Raw genomic sequence first — 16,819 nt, 5'->3', positions numbered from 1 at the left:
TGCTAGATTTTAAGTGTGTGATTTAAAAAAATATACGGATTTTTTTTGCTCTTGCGTATCGTTACTAAGCTTTCGCATGCGTCGGAGTTTTTTTTTCCCCGTAAAGCAAAAAAAAAGTATATCAACACACGCAAGTGTGTCGTTTTCGGAAAATTTGATTATCCTACACAACAAATCCTGTTAATAGAAGTATCAGGCCAATAATCATAAGAAGATTATTGACCCAACTGTTCTCTCAACGGGATTTATTATGCTGGATAATCGGAACAAAGAACTGTCAAGACTTAAATGCGATCAATGTTTCGCAAATCTATGCAAATTAGTTTTAAGTGACTTAAACATCCATCGAAAACCGAAAATTCTCGTCTTCGCTCCTATAGCATCTACGACTAATTCATTTCACACCTTATTATTACACTGAACTTCGTCACTGTGAAATTCATATTTTCAATCGAAGTAGCGCGTATTCACTCTCAAATCATGCCATCAATCACAATGAAATCCATTGTTGCCGCATTCGTGAGATACTTTTTTTGCTCGAAAATCACCACAGACTTGTATCATTTGAAAAGACTGTATTCATTTTTGTTGTGCCCAACTATTGATTGATCTGCTGTAAGATCCGGTGAACTGTATTAGTTGTCTGGCTAGTGGACGAAAAATTTCAGCACGCTGTGGCAAAGTTCCAATATGCTGCTTATGAAATTACCACAAATAGTTCAGAGCCAACTAAGGTTGATAATTCAACTGACAGTTGTACGGTAGCGTTTGATCGTTCAATACGGAACATTGCAATGAATTGACGTACAAAAATTTCATATGGTCATTCGCCGAAAAATGAATGCAAACTCCGTTTCGAGCTCATTTTCGTTCTTTAGTCGCAAAAGAATCGCGTCGTTCAACTCATTTGGTTGGATGATGCAATCCACGGCCTGAATTTCACCTGCCGTTTGTCGTGACTGTACTTTTCTCTTCATTTCACATTCCATGTGTAAATGTGAGTGACGCTCACTGAGCGTTCGCTTGTGTATGTGAACACGTCATCGCCGCCATTTTTTTTCGATGCCATCTTGTTCATGAATCGATACATGTACTTCGTCTGTGTGGAATAGCCTGCACAATATTACGGCGGCAGTTTTCTCTCGCTAGTTTCTACTCAACAAAACCTGCCGCATGAAGAGCAGTAGTGCATTCGTTCTATTTGCACTTCGGAGATGTTCGCTTATATATCGCTCGTTTATCTTGTTTCTTATCCGCCGAATGCTCCATAGCAACTCATTCCATCACTGTAGCCATGAAAATTTTGCCTATGTTTTTATTCTCTGCATCTTCCGTGCGTCGTATGGAACTCGGCTTTGAGCGTTCGGCGCATACATACATATACACACGTGTCTGTGTACTGATTTCGTTCGTACGAAACACGATCGTTCATGTTTTTGTTTGGCGATGATTTCATTCGTTAATTCAACGACGCAATTTTATTCTTTTTCTTGTTGTGAGACCATAACGCTGGACAGTCTGTCGTCTTGAGCAACAGGTGTGCGGATTAAACACAAAGAAGAAATACGAAAGAACGGAAAAGAAAGATCGATAGTATATAACCATTCGAAGGGCTCGATCATCAAAGTACATAAGGCGAGTATACTGTGTATGTATATAAGGCACAGTATACTCGCCTTATGTACTTTGACGATCGAGCCCTTCGAATGGTTATATACTATCGATCTTTCCGTTCCCTTCCCTTCATTCGTATTTCTTCTTTGTGTGTAATCCGCACATCTGCTGCTCAGGACGACAGACTGTCGCGACATTATGTCGCCAGCGTTATGGTCTCACAACAACGAAAAGAATAAAATTGTGTCGTTGAAATGAGATCGACAAATTTTGTCATCGTGTGTTAGGGTGAATCGATTTGCAAAAACCCCAAAAAAATCTCATTTCATGTCATAGATGGACATCTTGACCGTCGAATAATGGGTAAGCAAAAGATTTATGGTTTCCATACACAAAATTGGCCCGAACCTTCATCCAGGTGTAAATTACCAGTGTGTACCTTAAAGATTCTTCTTCTGCCTTCAGGTCCGATGTTGACACACGCATTCTCCGTCTTCAACTTTTTTGTGAAAAATGAAATCGATCCACCCTAGTGTATCTGTGTAAGAGCGATTCTGTTGTGTGGTAGAGAGAATGTGGTAGAAAGAGAACATAATAAGCGAGCAAGATAGCAATAACGGGCAGCTGCAATTCCACGTCTCAGCGAATATCTTTCGATATTTTTTTTTTCATCGATAGCAGTTGAGTGCCAGCCACTTATATACAAATACACCAACATGTTCTGTATAAAATAATAAAATGCGATATGACGTTTTATTTAGTTTTCACAGTAGCTTTATTTATAGTGCAAGAAATGAAAACGACGCCCGCGGCTGTTGTATACAAGCGATGCGCGATATAGAAGACTGAACGCTGATCGTAATCAGTCTACTACTTTTATATCAATTTCCTTAATCTATGAATAAATATCATGCGTCATTAAATGAACCTTCTCCATTGAATCTCAGTGACGAGTTATTTATAATGATCGGATGATTTAACTAGAACGATTCACTGGGATGACGCAACATTAGAAATATTGAGGATAAGATTATTTTACTGTGTTACATAGTGAGGTGATTCATCTACATCACATGGCAGCGACTGTCTATATTGATACGCATACGCCAATGTATGAATAATATTGTTGTTGATACTTAATTCGTAAATAGTTTCATTACATCTGTTTGTGTTGCGCACTCACACATTACATAAGACGCCACGTATACAGCGTTATTCATTCGACGCACTGTTACCAACCACACTGTATACAGTATATATTTTCGTTTTGGAGCTGCAACAGAACAACATCGACGTACAGTCTGAGCGATATGTCTTGACCGCATTGACGGTTGTTGGCAATTCTGCGCCTTGTAACATATAGTTATGCTACTCACTCTACAATGCTGTAAAGAGACATGCAATGACATTTCGAACGAATGACAAGCAACCGACTTGCGATTGCAAGGAGCGAGCTGTGCGTTTGTATGTATTGGTTGGCATTTGAATCTGAAAGATGTTGTGTATTCGTCTCACTTTCTCATTTATAATCATTCAGATGGCGCATTGAAATGGAATATAAACATAAACACACCAACTGCGTTCATTCTCGTCACTCATTTCATTGCAGTACTGAATTTATAAAATGAACAGCGCCATACATTTAAATATTGGTGAATATGCTGAAAAAAAAAATTCGCACTCATTTAATGAGTGTATTGCATGTGGATGAGATGAAGCAAAGCGAAAGAGAAGCGCGCGACGACTTTACGCGCAAATAGGTTTATCTCACTCCCGCTACATAAAATCGTTGTGTTTTTGTTCCGTACATTGTTTGGTTGGCACAACCGTTCTTGTTTTTCAGCATTATTTCTAAATGTCAATGCGGTCAAGACATATCGCTCAGACTGTATAATATTTTCGCTACATAGCCAGCAGATTCAATGCTTTGTTTGAATGCGTTCAAATAATTCAGATTTTTGGTTTGTTTTATAGCGAGATTCCAATGGGTAGTGTGCTGTAGTAGGCTAAATAGCATTTATTCACGCCTTGAATGAGTGGAAAATCCAGACAAAAGCAAAGCAATTTTCCGATTCAAGTATTAACTTCTTTGCGTTTTTTTTTCTCGTTTTACTAGAAATCGAAGCAAAGTTGCTCTAACTAAGCACTAAGAAACGTGAACGTGAAACTGAACTCAGAAACCTATAAAGTCAATTGGTAAGATTTGTTATTCATTGAATATTAGCCCAAGCGAAAGAGTACGATTTGGCTCTATCGTGACGATACATTTCATCGTGGAATAGCGGCTAGCGCATGTACACAACACTTCTCCTTTCTCACTGCTGCTATGTTAAACATAGTATGCTATTCACGCACACCGATACATGACTGTAGCTCCAGGGCGCACGCATACAGTCATGTATCGGTGTGCGTGAACCGTTTACTATGTTTAACATAGCAGCAGTGAGAAAGAAGAAGTGTTATGTACATGCGCTAGCCGCTATTCCACGATGAAATGTATCGTCACGATAGAGCCAAATCGTACTCTTTCGCTTGGGAGTTCAACAATTTTTGTTTGATGATTTTGTTGATTTCGTTACAATAAAAACATTTCGATTTCCCTTTCGTTCTCAGAAAATGTCCCAACACAAAATCAAAAGTGAACACTGGTATTTGGAGAATGTCCAAACCAAGAACATAAGCTTTCTGAACGAAGGCAGATTCGGGATCGGGCGCAAAGGTACCAATGATTTGATCATTGATGGACAGTATGAGAGGTACTGTTCCAGAAATCATTGTATCATCTCGTTGAATAATGACTATGTTCGCCTTTTCAATCGCGTAAGTTTTTATTTTGAAAAACAATTACTTGAAAAAACCTTTTACGATGTTTTCTATTATATAATCGCTGCAACAAATGATTCAGTTTTGTTTCAATTAAAATTAAAATGAAAAAAATGTGTTTGATTTCTTTTCTCGTAATTTAGTCACGGTTCGGAACGTATGTCAACGATCGATTGGTGAATGACCGACAATTATACAACGGTGACATCATATCATTGTTGAATCGCGACGAAATACCGGAACCATACGATAACCAAACATATCGCGATTACGATAGCTTGTCGTTCATATTACGGCGACTCCAGTCCGTTGAGCCCGATGACGGTGGTAACCGTGGTCAAGGAGTAGTTTCGACGAACAGCTGCGGTGAAATATTGGTTTCGACCCAAACAGTGTCGATTGATCTCACCAATTCTGACGATGAAGAAGATTACCAGGATAAGTTTGCCGATGATTACGAGATTGGCGAGCCATCATCAAAGAATATTGGTGATTCGTCACCGCAGCGTCCAGAACTGCAGCGCCCAAATGATCCAGTTACCAAGGTAAATCGACTGAATTTTCTTTATTCGTTGTTTGCTTCTCCACTTCACGATGAAGTCTTTACCTTGTGGCTATTTTTGTCATATTTGCAATTTTGATCGATTGGTCGCAGCGCCAACAAGTTTTTCCATAAGTTTTCATCGAAATTTTCAGGTGGTGTTTGACATTCAATTCTATTCCGTACACTAACCGGTAATGGCATTTTCTCTTTTCTCTCGATTATTCAGGCACTGGATGAATTGAATAAAAAAATCGCTGCACAAAAAGCGAAGAGAGAGGCTCAAAAATTGAACGTATCAGATACTCCAATGAATATTCAAAAGACCAATACTCCCATCAAGCGAAATGAAGACGATGCTGTAGCCAAGCCAAATGTTGCTGCCGAAGAAAAGAAACCGACCAGCTCGCCATACTTACCGCTCATGCCGTTCAAAAATAAACATCGAATTGCTCATGTGCCAAAAGACGCCAGAATCATGCCACCAAGCCCAAACGTCCAGCCGCCATCGCCTCCAAACGCTCAACAGAAACGAGGAACGAAGCGCGGATCTTGCAGTCCACCAGACAACGCACAATCGAAGCGTGCAAATGTCATCATCGATTCCATCTTAACACCACCATCGTGGCCCGGCAGCCCTGCACAACCGATAGTTGTGCCGGAAAACCATGCGGCCGCATTAATACGCACTATCGTCGGCTGGAATGCAACGAACTTAATGAATAAAATCAATGCAAATTTCCCCCCCAAACATCAAGTGGCGGCTGTACCAGCCAAGAATTTTATTGACTTTAACGATTTTGAAAGGTTGGTACGCATGCTTTTCTCTCCTACCATAACATAACTGTGAAACTAGACTGATACTAACCCCAATTTTCGTGTCGACTATTGACTCTCCTACTACAAAAACATGCTAACGTTAACGTAGTCTTGAGTATTGCATGTGTATGAATATAAGTACAACGCAGAGAATTTTTCCAACATTAATTAAAGCATTACAGTAGTAGATTCGTTCACATTTCATTGTGAACACATCTACTACAGGAATGTGCTTTAATTCGCGTTGACGAAATACTCTGTGTGTGGTACTGAGTTTCTCTTCACTCGGTGCTATCCTTCACTACTTCCAATGGAAGTTGGCCCCATGGTGCCTTTGATTTTTTCGGGAAATGGACCAGATTCCGTTTTTTTCCTTTGAAAATTCAAAGTTGAACCATTAAATCCAAAAATTTTATACGTCTTTGCTGTTCTAAAATGGTACGTATAGCCTTTACGGTGGTTTTACAATTTCGTTTGAGTAAAATGTTGATAAAACTATCGCCCTGCTTCGACTTTCGTTCACAAAGTTAACATCGTGTTCAACAATTAATTTGTCAAATGAAGCGCGATTCAACTGAAATTATGACAATAGTGTCCTCCAAGGATCACTTTTGTCATCACACTTTGATATCCACACAAAAATTGAAATACATTCGCACTTCATTTTCGAATGAAGAATATCGTTTTGTAAATTTTGAGTTGGTTTATATGATGAGATAGATCAAGCATCGAGTGGCACGATAGCTCATTGGGATATGAATGAATAAAATAATGATTATATTTGCTAATACTTTAAATGCTTTAGTCTATATGAACTCCTGCACATACAAAACAACATTTTTAAAGCATACAAGTTCTATTTTAGAAATGTGTTTTCACCAATAGAATATTTCATTTATATTGGTAATTTCAGTACAAGTGCCAAATTTACTAATGCTGTCTACTGTATTGAATTTATCAATACAAATAAAAAATTCCATTGGTGGAAACACGTGGATTTTATCGTTGTTCGTGTTGGTTTCGCTGGAAATTACGCGTGAAATACAAAAATTGGAAATCGGAAGAAAAAAAGTTTCCGATCCATTAAATCGAGAATGAGAGATTTTTATGAATTTCTTCTTTGTTCTTGAGATATATAATTCAGAGCGCTGCCCACAGTGGTGGTTGGGTGTATAGGGAGAGGATGGTGGGAGTAGTAGATCGAATATCTGATTCATCCGGGTTCTCCCTGTGGGTAGCGCCCGACGCTTACAGTATTTTGTTGTTCGGGGCAAACAGGAAAGCTATGTACCTGTTGGCAGACTAAAGAGCCTTACTCGTGGGATCAATATGAGCAAAGATGACAAAACACAACAAAAACAAAATTCGAAAAATACGAAGGGGTGGACGAAATCCAAAACGTCTTAGGAAGTTCAAACTTCTCTTCATACATGGGAGATGTGAAAGCAAATAGTTCTGCCATCGTTGCTTTTTCCGACGGAAAGTCAATAGGTTTTGTCATGGCCAGCCCAAAAGATGAAGACCCAATATCTTTCTACATTGAATACATCATGTACGATTATGCTTATCGTAAGATAGCTGAGACGAATATTTCAGCCAGCTGGAACGACGCAGGCGACCGACGCATGACATAAGTTTGTGCGGTGCACGTCTCTACATGGAAGAAGCGTGTTTAAGTGAGCCATGCGGTATCCTTACACTCAGTTCATGTGAAGACGCTCGTCATACAGACTTATGTCATGCGTCGCCTGCGTCGCTTCAGCTGGCTGAAATATCCGTCTCAGCCATCTTACGAGATACTGAGAGCGATCTAGCAACGACTGTCTATGTTGACGTGATGTACGTTGATGTACGTTGTTCTTAGTTCATGCTAGTGCTTGCGTATTAAAGAGAATAAAACCAGAGCACGCTAACAAATATTTGCATCGGCTTGGAAAAAAAATATCGGATATTTTCTTATACGATATTTGTGATGCGTTCACCAAGCGGCACGTGAGGGCATCGCACTATATACGTCTCTACATGTATTAGTGCACACATTGAACTGAATATGTTGATCGTTTTGTATACGAACAAACACGCACAGACATAACAACTCATCAGTAATATGTCGCCTGGTCCCATAAAAATTTCCGATATTTTCACTCAATCTGATGTAAATATTGGTTAGCGTGCTCTGGTTTTATTACTATGTTTATGCTAATGCATAAAAACTACACAGATACAATTTATTTCCAATAGGTGTCTATTTTTCGGACAATATAGCAATCCATCCATATTTTTGGACAAGTTCACACATATTGTCCGGTTTTGTGGCCAACTTCATACTAATACTGTAATAACATGCCATTATAGTATTAGTATGAAGTTGGCCACAAAACAGGACAATATGTGTGAACTTGTCCAAGTGTCAAATGTACAATAGTATATACAATAGTAGGGTTGGCCAAAAAATGAGACAATATGAGTGAAGTTGTCCAAAAATATGGATGGATTGGTATATTGTCTAAAAAACCGCTAAGGGTTGTCCAAAATTACTGTCTGTGTACGTTTACGTTATGTGGAATATATTGCTCGCTACACAAAACTCACTAATACATAGATCTGTGGACCAAATTTGCCCCTTATACTCAAACATTCACTGCGAATTCGGTGCGAATTTTCCAAATTGTGAACTAATTCATTCCCCTAAGCCCAAATTGTGCTTTGAATAATGTGACGCTTTTCACGCTTCTATGCGTCGACATATGCGTAGCCTACTAAGTCAATTCATTGCTTGCTTCAATATTAATGTCTACTTAGAATATATTTTGCTTCAATTTAATATCAACTAACATTCGATCGAATATCGTTTCTTACAGAGTGCAAACAAGTGTATTGAAATGCAATTTGTGGCATCGTCTACACCGCCATTTGCAGCCTTTGCAAGGTGACCACTGTTTGCGTATACTTGATCCCAAAACCATTTCGGTGTCTGGACATCAAGATCGTCTGATCTACAGCTGCGAAGGTTAGTAATATGCATAAATATAGTGAACATGCACTAGTTACCAGAATGCCATTTGGCTAAAAACAGCTGCTTGTAATGTAGTACCAATTCACGCATGTTCATTCGAATTGTTAATTTTGATCATTTACATGTTTTATAAAACTGTTTTAATTGATTTTCATATGAAAACCATTCCTTTGTTGCAGCTCCATGCAATTTGAATTTGCAGTACGGTGTTGTGCTTGTTGTTAAAGCAACAGTGAGCAGTGGTTCAGCAAGTCGTCAGTTTCTTGGTTTCATAAATAATGTCCCACAACAAAACGGTATGTAAACGTTCCGCTTCGAAATTACTCTTTGATAATTTGTATGTTGTTGTTTTTCTCTTCATTTTTTTGTGAATATCGAAGACATTACTCACTTGACACGCCTTTTTCTCTGTCTCAAAGTAATACGAAATGATGAAAGTACACTAAAATTGTACGCACTTTTTCTATGTAACAGGTAACATGTGCGCATTTGAACTAGAGGTCGTTATGGGAATGACGGATTCATTGAGAGCCAATTCTAAGGCGATTATCATTGCTTATCTCTGTATTGATTTCTATGTCAAGCTGTATGAAACAATTTATGAGGCTCAGAAATCGAACCTCTTCGAAGCAGTGGTCAACCCAACCAAACTACGACCATTCACCACTCAAAATCGCCTGGACCGAACAAAATGCGTAAGTTACTATACAAATTTCACTATTGTTCGTTTTAATCTAAAGTTTAAATTCATTGATTTAGTATTAACATTCATTTCACTTTGATTTCAATTTGCATTCCGAAATATATTAAAACCAATTTATGCCAATTGCCATTTGTTTGAAAAATAAATTTCTTTTTTTCATTTGATACATAGATTTTACCTCAATTAGATGCATCCCAATACGATGCACTTGAGAAAATCTACAATAACACCGTCGATGCATTGCAACGTGGTAACGCTTCTGCCATGGCTATTAATGGTGGGCCTGGAAGTGGCAAAAGCCATTTATTGTTAGAGGCAATCAATGCCCTAGCTCGATTGGATTCCACGAATCAGAAGAAGTTCAAAATTCTGGTGACCGGCAACTCGGAAGATACGGTGGATTCTTTAGCCAGAAAGCTACACTACATCCGCACCACCTACCCAAACATTCCAATAGGTATGTTCGATTTTTACTTTTCCACAGTCGAATAAAATCATGTGCAGAACGTTCACCGCTAGTTTCAATTTATAAACGCTTTAAGTTAAATTTGATTTTTTTTTCAATTTTTGAATGTAAAATATTGGTTTCAATGAAAAAAGAATACAGCGATTGATTTTGAATGAACAACAAAATGCGAACAATGGAAAAAATATGCAAAATGACTCGATTTGCACTGCATCTGTAATTAGTTGGCGTATGTTATTGATATAATATAGGCATGGGCACTTGACATTTGAGCAGAACGAATGAGTAGGTCATGCTATAAAGAATATTCATATTTTCCCTATTACGTGCTTATTTTATTACGCGTACTGTACACAAACGTGAAACATATTGTATGAACATCGGTCGTGAGACGTTTATAAAAGGAAGGCGGTGAATCCGCCACATACATATAAATACAGTATACAATGGAGAGTCGGTTGAACAATAGGCAACCGATTAACGCCCTTTCTGGATATATTTCAGAATCCTCCTATAGAACTATATTTAAAAAAAATCGTTATTTCGTTACTTTGATGTTATAATGTTTATTTTTTCATTTTTTTCATGCATTAGATCTCTCTCAAAATTTAAATTTTGTTCGTTATGGAAATGTGGCCAACGTTTATTACCAAAGTGTGAAAGAATACCAGGCAAGCGAATGCGCTAAACTTCCGAATGGGACAGTCGATCAGCGAAAGTATCAACACATTTTACGCACGGCAAATATCGTTTTTGCTCCGGTGGGATTGCTCCATGGATTGAGCAGGTATGTAAAGCCAATCAATTCTCCTTCTTTCGAATCTGTGTTCCAACAGACATTATTTTCATTATCGCTATTCCATATCGTGAACTCGACATTGGCATATAAATTGTATCTATTTCATATTGTTCGATTCTACATCGATTTTCTTCAATTGTTTGTTTTCAGACATTGCAATAAATTCGATGTCATTCTGTTTGACAATGCATCTGAAGTGAATGAAATAACGTCCACACTCCCATTCATTTTGTCACCGTCATCATTTGTCATGTTTGGCGATCGATTCCGAACTCCTACAGACTCAATGGATTTGGCGGGCAAATACCGCGATTATAATCTGACTCAGTCAATGTTTGGCCGATTCGTGAACGCAGGCAAATGCGTTTTAAATTTACGATACACATACCGTTTTTCACCATCTGTCTTGCATTTGCTCAACCAAGTTTTCTACAACCAAACATTGAATAATCGAGCACTATATAACACGAAAGTTGAATACAAAGGCTTCGGCGTGTTCCACCATTACAACGACAGCTTCATGTTAAAATTGATCGAACGATTCATGGAATTTGCTCCTCCAAAAAAATGCAACTACGCTATTGTCTTGCCACCAAATATTCAGCGTGCTTACTTGGACAAACCATTGGGGTGAGTTGTTTCAACGATTTTTTGTTTCAATACATTTTCATTCCTTCTTGATTTTTTTTTTGCGAGCGTAAACGTAAGCGATTTTTTCAAATTACTCATATGTTGGTTGTTGTTGCTGTCGTTTTTTTTTTCAATAGACAAAACAAGCCGTACGTGATGCTGTCTCAAAATATAAACTTCACGATTGAAGAAAAAGATGTCGTTATTATTTGGGTGAATGAATCATCCAAGAATGAGCCCCGATATCGACTGGCGAACCTTCTCAACGTGATGACAAGAGCAAAGAACGCCTGCTTTTTCATCGGATGTTCCGCCACATTCAATGTAAGTAGTTTTCACCTTTTATGCTCGCCTGTGCTCGCCTGTGCTCGCCTCTCTGACTGAAATTGTTCCATGCGGCCTCTTTTCTAATCAATTCAATTTCCCGAAAATCAATGGTACAAATTGAGTTTCCTTTTCGAAAGAACTGTAATGACAAACTTTGGCTTACAATTTTTTTTTCCTCTTCTTGCATTCTCTAACAGCACAACCAAAACTGGAAAGAGATCAATGATTACGCTAAGCGTTGTCAAGCTGCATTTGACTTGAACAAAGTGAAAGATATCTCCGTGGAGGACATCAAAAAATGTATGCGCAATTAAAGTATAGGTTTTAAGTTCAATATATATAAGAGATAACACTCTCAGAAGAGAAAAAAAACACAAATAGACACGTAAGCAAAATTCGAAATAATCTCTTACATTTGCATCATCTTTTTGCAATAACATTTGAATATCACACTATTTTGGGCGATAACTTTGTTGACAAAGCTAGTGGAATGCACAAATGCACAAAAAAAAAAAATATTTACACACATTTTAGTTATTAAATCTATAATTGAACGGAAGTTAATAAATGAAGTACAATTCAATTGGTCTCAAAAAATAAACAAACGAACAAAAAGTATGTGCGCTCCGTAGAGCTAATAAGAAACAAAGTGTGTTTTAATTCATATCTTTTTTTCAGAGGAGAAAGAATTTTCAGGTAAAGCAACAATTGGTGGGCATTGTTTTCATTGCATGTATCAGTGTTATCAGCGGTTTAAAAGTCCATTTTTCTTGTTTTCTCAAATAATCAACACAACTTTTTGTGTAAATTTGCCGAATCAGTCTTATATCTACGGTCATTCATTGTAAATGTTGTTGCCAGAATACAAAGTGACATAATCGTGAATAGGTAAGGTTTCTAATTGCTTTCCCTTCATTTTTCCACGTTTTTCAATAATTGTTAGCGTTGTTGTAGCCAGTGATACCTTGTCGATCAAGATATTTGTGATTTTGTTTGGTGAGTACTTTGGCAAACAATCTTTGGTTATTGTCCATTGTGTTTTGAGTGTTCGTGATCTCGCGTGCGATTCATTAATTTTTGTCAACGCAAAAGCAGCACATTGTAACATCTACTAAAATAAATACACAGGGACATATACGTGTCGAAGTCAAATAATCAATGGGTGTTCAGCACATTCAAAATGAAATGAAAATATGAATCGATGACAGATGCTCAACGGTTCAAAAGACCAATAAAATGGAGATATATACGTGCCAATAATCCGGAGAGCACTATTCAAAGTCAAACAATGATTTTGTTAGAATGAAACAATCACTGAACACGTCAAAAGCGCAGAAATAAGGAAAATCGTCACTTTTCTCTATGTCTACACGACCGAATATGCGAAAAAAACCATTGCCGAACGTTCGATGGTGTTCACAGTCACCGTCTGTGCACCACATAATGAGCTAGTAGTTTCCGCAAACGAAAATTATTGCGCGAGCATTCATATCTGGATGTTATCAATGTAATTTTCATTTGGTGGCAAACGTGGTGGATTACTTTAGACGCGCTTGAAATGAAATATAAAGAACGTCGTCAAATCGAACCATTTACTTAAACCGGATGTCGACGGCAGCACAAAAATTCTCATTTGCGCGGCGTAAGTCCATAAAAAAGACATAAATGTTGGACTGTGTTCATGCATAGCATTTAAATTCTGATTTGCAAGACGATTGATGTAAGACGTTCATACATACCAAAATTACGTAATATCTAAACAGGCAATGTATAGCTAGCTACTCATGCTCTGGAAGAGCAAATGGTACTTGCAAGTCTTTCACTTTGTTTGATACGCAGAAGGACGAATGTAGAATGGAAGCAATGTGTAACGTACAATGCAACAAAAACATTATTTAGATATTTTATTGAATTTGAATGACATTGACTAGATGAGCACGGCTCTGTAAGATTCGACTAGAATTTTTTCACATTTTGCATAATGTTCAAGTTATTCTCGGCTGGAGAAAGTGTTTCTTCTTGTGTTTTTTACGAAAAACATCGTCGATTCATTTGTTTACATGAGTGATTTGTTGTAAGACACACAAAAGGTCAATGGACAAGACATGCATAAACATAAGACGATTCTCCACTTTTTTCTCGCAACACGTGAATACCATTGTTTTGTGCTAATGCCATGTTAATCATGCAATTCCCATTCATTGCGAGTCTTCTTAAAGCAAACCATATATTTCCCTATGATATGCTCATGACATAAAGTTTTCCATCTCGCCCCGCTACCGAACATTGATGCGATCGAATATTGCCGAGAAATGCAGAAACGACCTTTATTGTCTATTTCATATAACAAAAAGATACACTCTGTGTGTGTGATGCAAGAGAAATTGCATGCCTATCTCGAGTTGTTCACTCGATTTCAATTGCTTATTTTTGGGCAACTTAACCAGTTTCTTTCGTCGTATTATTTCCATATCGGTAACACGCTAAATTTCTGCCGTGCAAATACGAAATTCAAAGTGGGGCTAGAAAAATATGGTGTGTATTTTTCATAAAAATTTAAATCTAATTCCGACGAAAAAGTTACCGAGAATATTTGGATGTATATTCAATTTGCCGCCGATGTCAGATTCCATCGTTGAGATATGTTTATATCTGTTGTACTTTGGGTTTCCTACAGTGTCCCAAAGTCGAATACGATGTGTACCAGCTCGGTTTTCTCGTAATTTGAGGTTCAATTTTTGAGCCATTTCAATTTACCGCACATTTGAAATAAAACGACACCCGTTGATTCTGTTAGGCTTCCCATGCATTAAAACAACTGTCCCTGAATTGTTCTTCAAGAAACCATATGAAGCATTTGCGAGGAATGAAAGGAATAAGTGAATTCGATTTATAAGCATTTTTTTGATAAAAATATAAACAGTACAAATGAATTGTCTATGTTTGTTTCTGCTAATTTTGTTCTGCCAGAAATCGAGTGTAACATTGAAATTTCAAAAGATGTGAAATAGGGCCGTATAGTTTCACTCTTTTAGTCGCCGTTACCATATGTGGCACTTAATACTCATCGAATGTAAGCAAACATCAAAATTGGGTATTTTTTTACTTGCGGAGAATTTTCTACCTAGATTTCGCTTTAAAAAAAACACATTTTGTACAATTTATGAGCAAAAAGGGCATTTTCAGTTCAAATACAATGTTACGTATTTGCAGTTGTATCTATCCTTCTTCAATTTTTGGTTTTTTTTTCTACAAAAAATGGTCCCAAACATAAAACTCAATGTTATATTGCAGCCGATTGTATTTCTATTTGTATCCAAATGTTGTAAATGAGGCAAGCATCATTCGCAGTGACGGAGTTTAGTGGAAACGTTTCAAAAATATGTTTCTGGGCAAATTTTGTGCAGTAAAACCTGTCAATAACGGAACCTGGGAGTAGTGGAAATCGTGTCAATAGTGGAAAAAAAATGTGGCCGTTCAGCTCTCCCATACAAATTGACCTGTTAATAACGGAAAACCGAAACACCGAATAGTGGAAAAAAATTTCTTAACGAAATTTTTTTTCGTCTTTCATTCATCTCTTTTTCATATAAAACTAATTTTTTTCTTTATCAAAACCACTGATCATCATAAAAATTGTGCAGTACAATTTACATTACATTCATTTCAGTATTATTTTTCACTTTTGTCTGCCAAAATCATTGCTTATTTATTCAAGCAAACAAATTTTTGACGCTCCCAGTAAAAACATATTCATCCGATCAGTGCATTTACATTAAGTTTGGTAATCATTGTTTCGTTTCATGAAATGCAGAATTCATCGCTGCCAAATTGATAGTGTAAAAAATGAGTATCATTTACCTTCCCATTTCGAGTCATTGTTTAGACTGCTTGATTATTTTAAAAAGTGATGTTTCTCAAGAGAAAAAATACTCTTCATTTCTGCGGTGTACGTATCGCTCACGCTATGCGTTCGTTCTTTTTCTGCCTTATTCACACTTACACTATATTCGTCATACAAAACAACAGCAAAATCTAAGTGTAGAACGCATGCGGATACGCTAAACGTTCGCGCTTCTCACACCAATACTAATGCATACGGTCTAGCGTCAATATCGCTACACACAACTGAAGCGCACCGCATGCGTTCTACACTTAGATTCTGCCGTTGTTTCGTATGACGAAATAGTGTAAGTGTGAATAAGGCAGAAAAAGAGCGAACGCAAAGCGTGAGCGATACGTACACCGCAGAATAGAAGGGTATTTTTTTTCTTGAGTTGTCATTCACTCAGTGAATTTCACTGTTTTTTCACTTTCGTTTTTCCTTCATTCATTTAGTAAAAAAATACTTTTATTTCATTATTTCCTTTTCACGTTCATTATATCACTTGATTTGATAATTGAATACCCATAAAAATGTATGTTTTATTTCTTTTTACCCCCAATAATGGAAAATCTTGTTTGAATCGACTCAAAAACCTCAGAATAACGGATCCTGTGAATACAGGAATTCTTGTCAATAGTGGAAAAAAAATCCCACGGGATTCCGTTATTGACAGGTTTTACTGTATTTTTGTTAAACGAGCCATTCGTTCGATACCCATCTGCCGTAGAATCGGAATACAAGTTTTAGTATAAACAGCAACGAATGCATGGCCCGCTTAGCAAAATGCACATGAAGAATGTTCAACATGACATTTATCGCTTGGACACAAATCCTGTGCGTGCTGAAAAAATGACTTTGAAGGCAACGAAAAAAACATTGATGCGACGAAAGTAATCGCTGCACAAATCTGAAATGCATGAATGAATGTCGTAAAATAGTCAAACAGTGTGACACTATCATACAAAGCAAAACCAATTGCTATGCGAATGAATGATTTCCATTCAATAGCAAAAAGTGCAAGAAATTGAGATATGACACAGTCACTTGCGGGCTATACGAAAGATATTTGGTTGGTTTACTTCTCCCTTGGCACACTTCTGATTTGATGAGTTTGACGTATTTGCCAACTTTACAATGATCAAACATTGATACGCTTTACATTTATATCGATACGATTCGATAGTCCATGTAATAC

The 16,819-nt window shown here is 37.3% G+C and overlaps 1 protein-coding gene across 4 annotated transcripts in view; it reads left to right on the top strand.

Annotated features, from left to right (window-relative positions):
- Positions 1 to 12,387, top strand: part of LOC129578382 (serine/threonine-protein kinase NLK) — a 63,370-nt gene extending 50,983 nt beyond the window's left edge. For 3 of the 4 annotated variants that reach the window (XM_055466864.1, XM_055466865.1, XM_055466866.1), the window contains exons 3-14: positions 3,731 to 3,810; positions 4,228 to 4,434; positions 4,581 to 4,982; positions 5,208 to 5,785; positions 8,659 to 8,807; positions 8,993 to 9,109; positions 9,288 to 9,508; positions 9,688 to 9,973; positions 10,577 to 10,769; positions 10,932 to 11,411; positions 11,549 to 11,735; positions 11,936 to 12,387. In XM_055466864.1, coding sequence (XP_055322839.1) covers positions 4,231 to 4,434; positions 4,581 to 4,982; positions 5,208 to 5,785; positions 8,659 to 8,807; positions 8,993 to 9,109; positions 9,288 to 9,508; positions 9,688 to 9,973; positions 10,577 to 10,769; positions 10,932 to 11,411; positions 11,549 to 11,735; positions 11,936 to 12,052 — 2,934 coding nt within the window. In that variant the 5' untranslated portion in view covers positions 3,731 to 3,810; positions 4,228 to 4,230 and the 3' untranslated portion in view covers positions 12,053 to 12,387. Of the gene's footprint in view, positions 1 to 3,730; positions 3,811 to 4,227; positions 4,435 to 4,580; positions 4,983 to 5,207; positions 5,786 to 8,658; positions 8,808 to 8,992; positions 9,110 to 9,287; positions 9,509 to 9,687; positions 9,974 to 10,576; positions 10,770 to 10,931; positions 11,412 to 11,548; positions 11,736 to 11,935 lie in introns of those variants that run through there. The other variant, XR_008689093.1, reaches the window with a different exon arrangement.
- Positions 12,388 to 16,819: the final 4,432 nt, after the last annotated feature.

The sequence above is a fragment of the Sitodiplosis mosellana genome, unplaced genomic scaffold (genome assembly GCF_009176505.1).
Source record: "Sitodiplosis mosellana isolate CC-2019 unplaced genomic scaffold, AAFC_SMos_1.0 Smas_scaffold_6226, whole genome shotgun sequence".
NCBI lineage: Eukaryota > Metazoa > Arthropoda > Insecta > Diptera > Cecidomyiidae > Sitodiplosis > Sitodiplosis mosellana.
The sequence above is the reverse complement of the archived record's forward strand: the minus strand, read 5'-3'. Positions and strand labels throughout refer to the sequence as shown.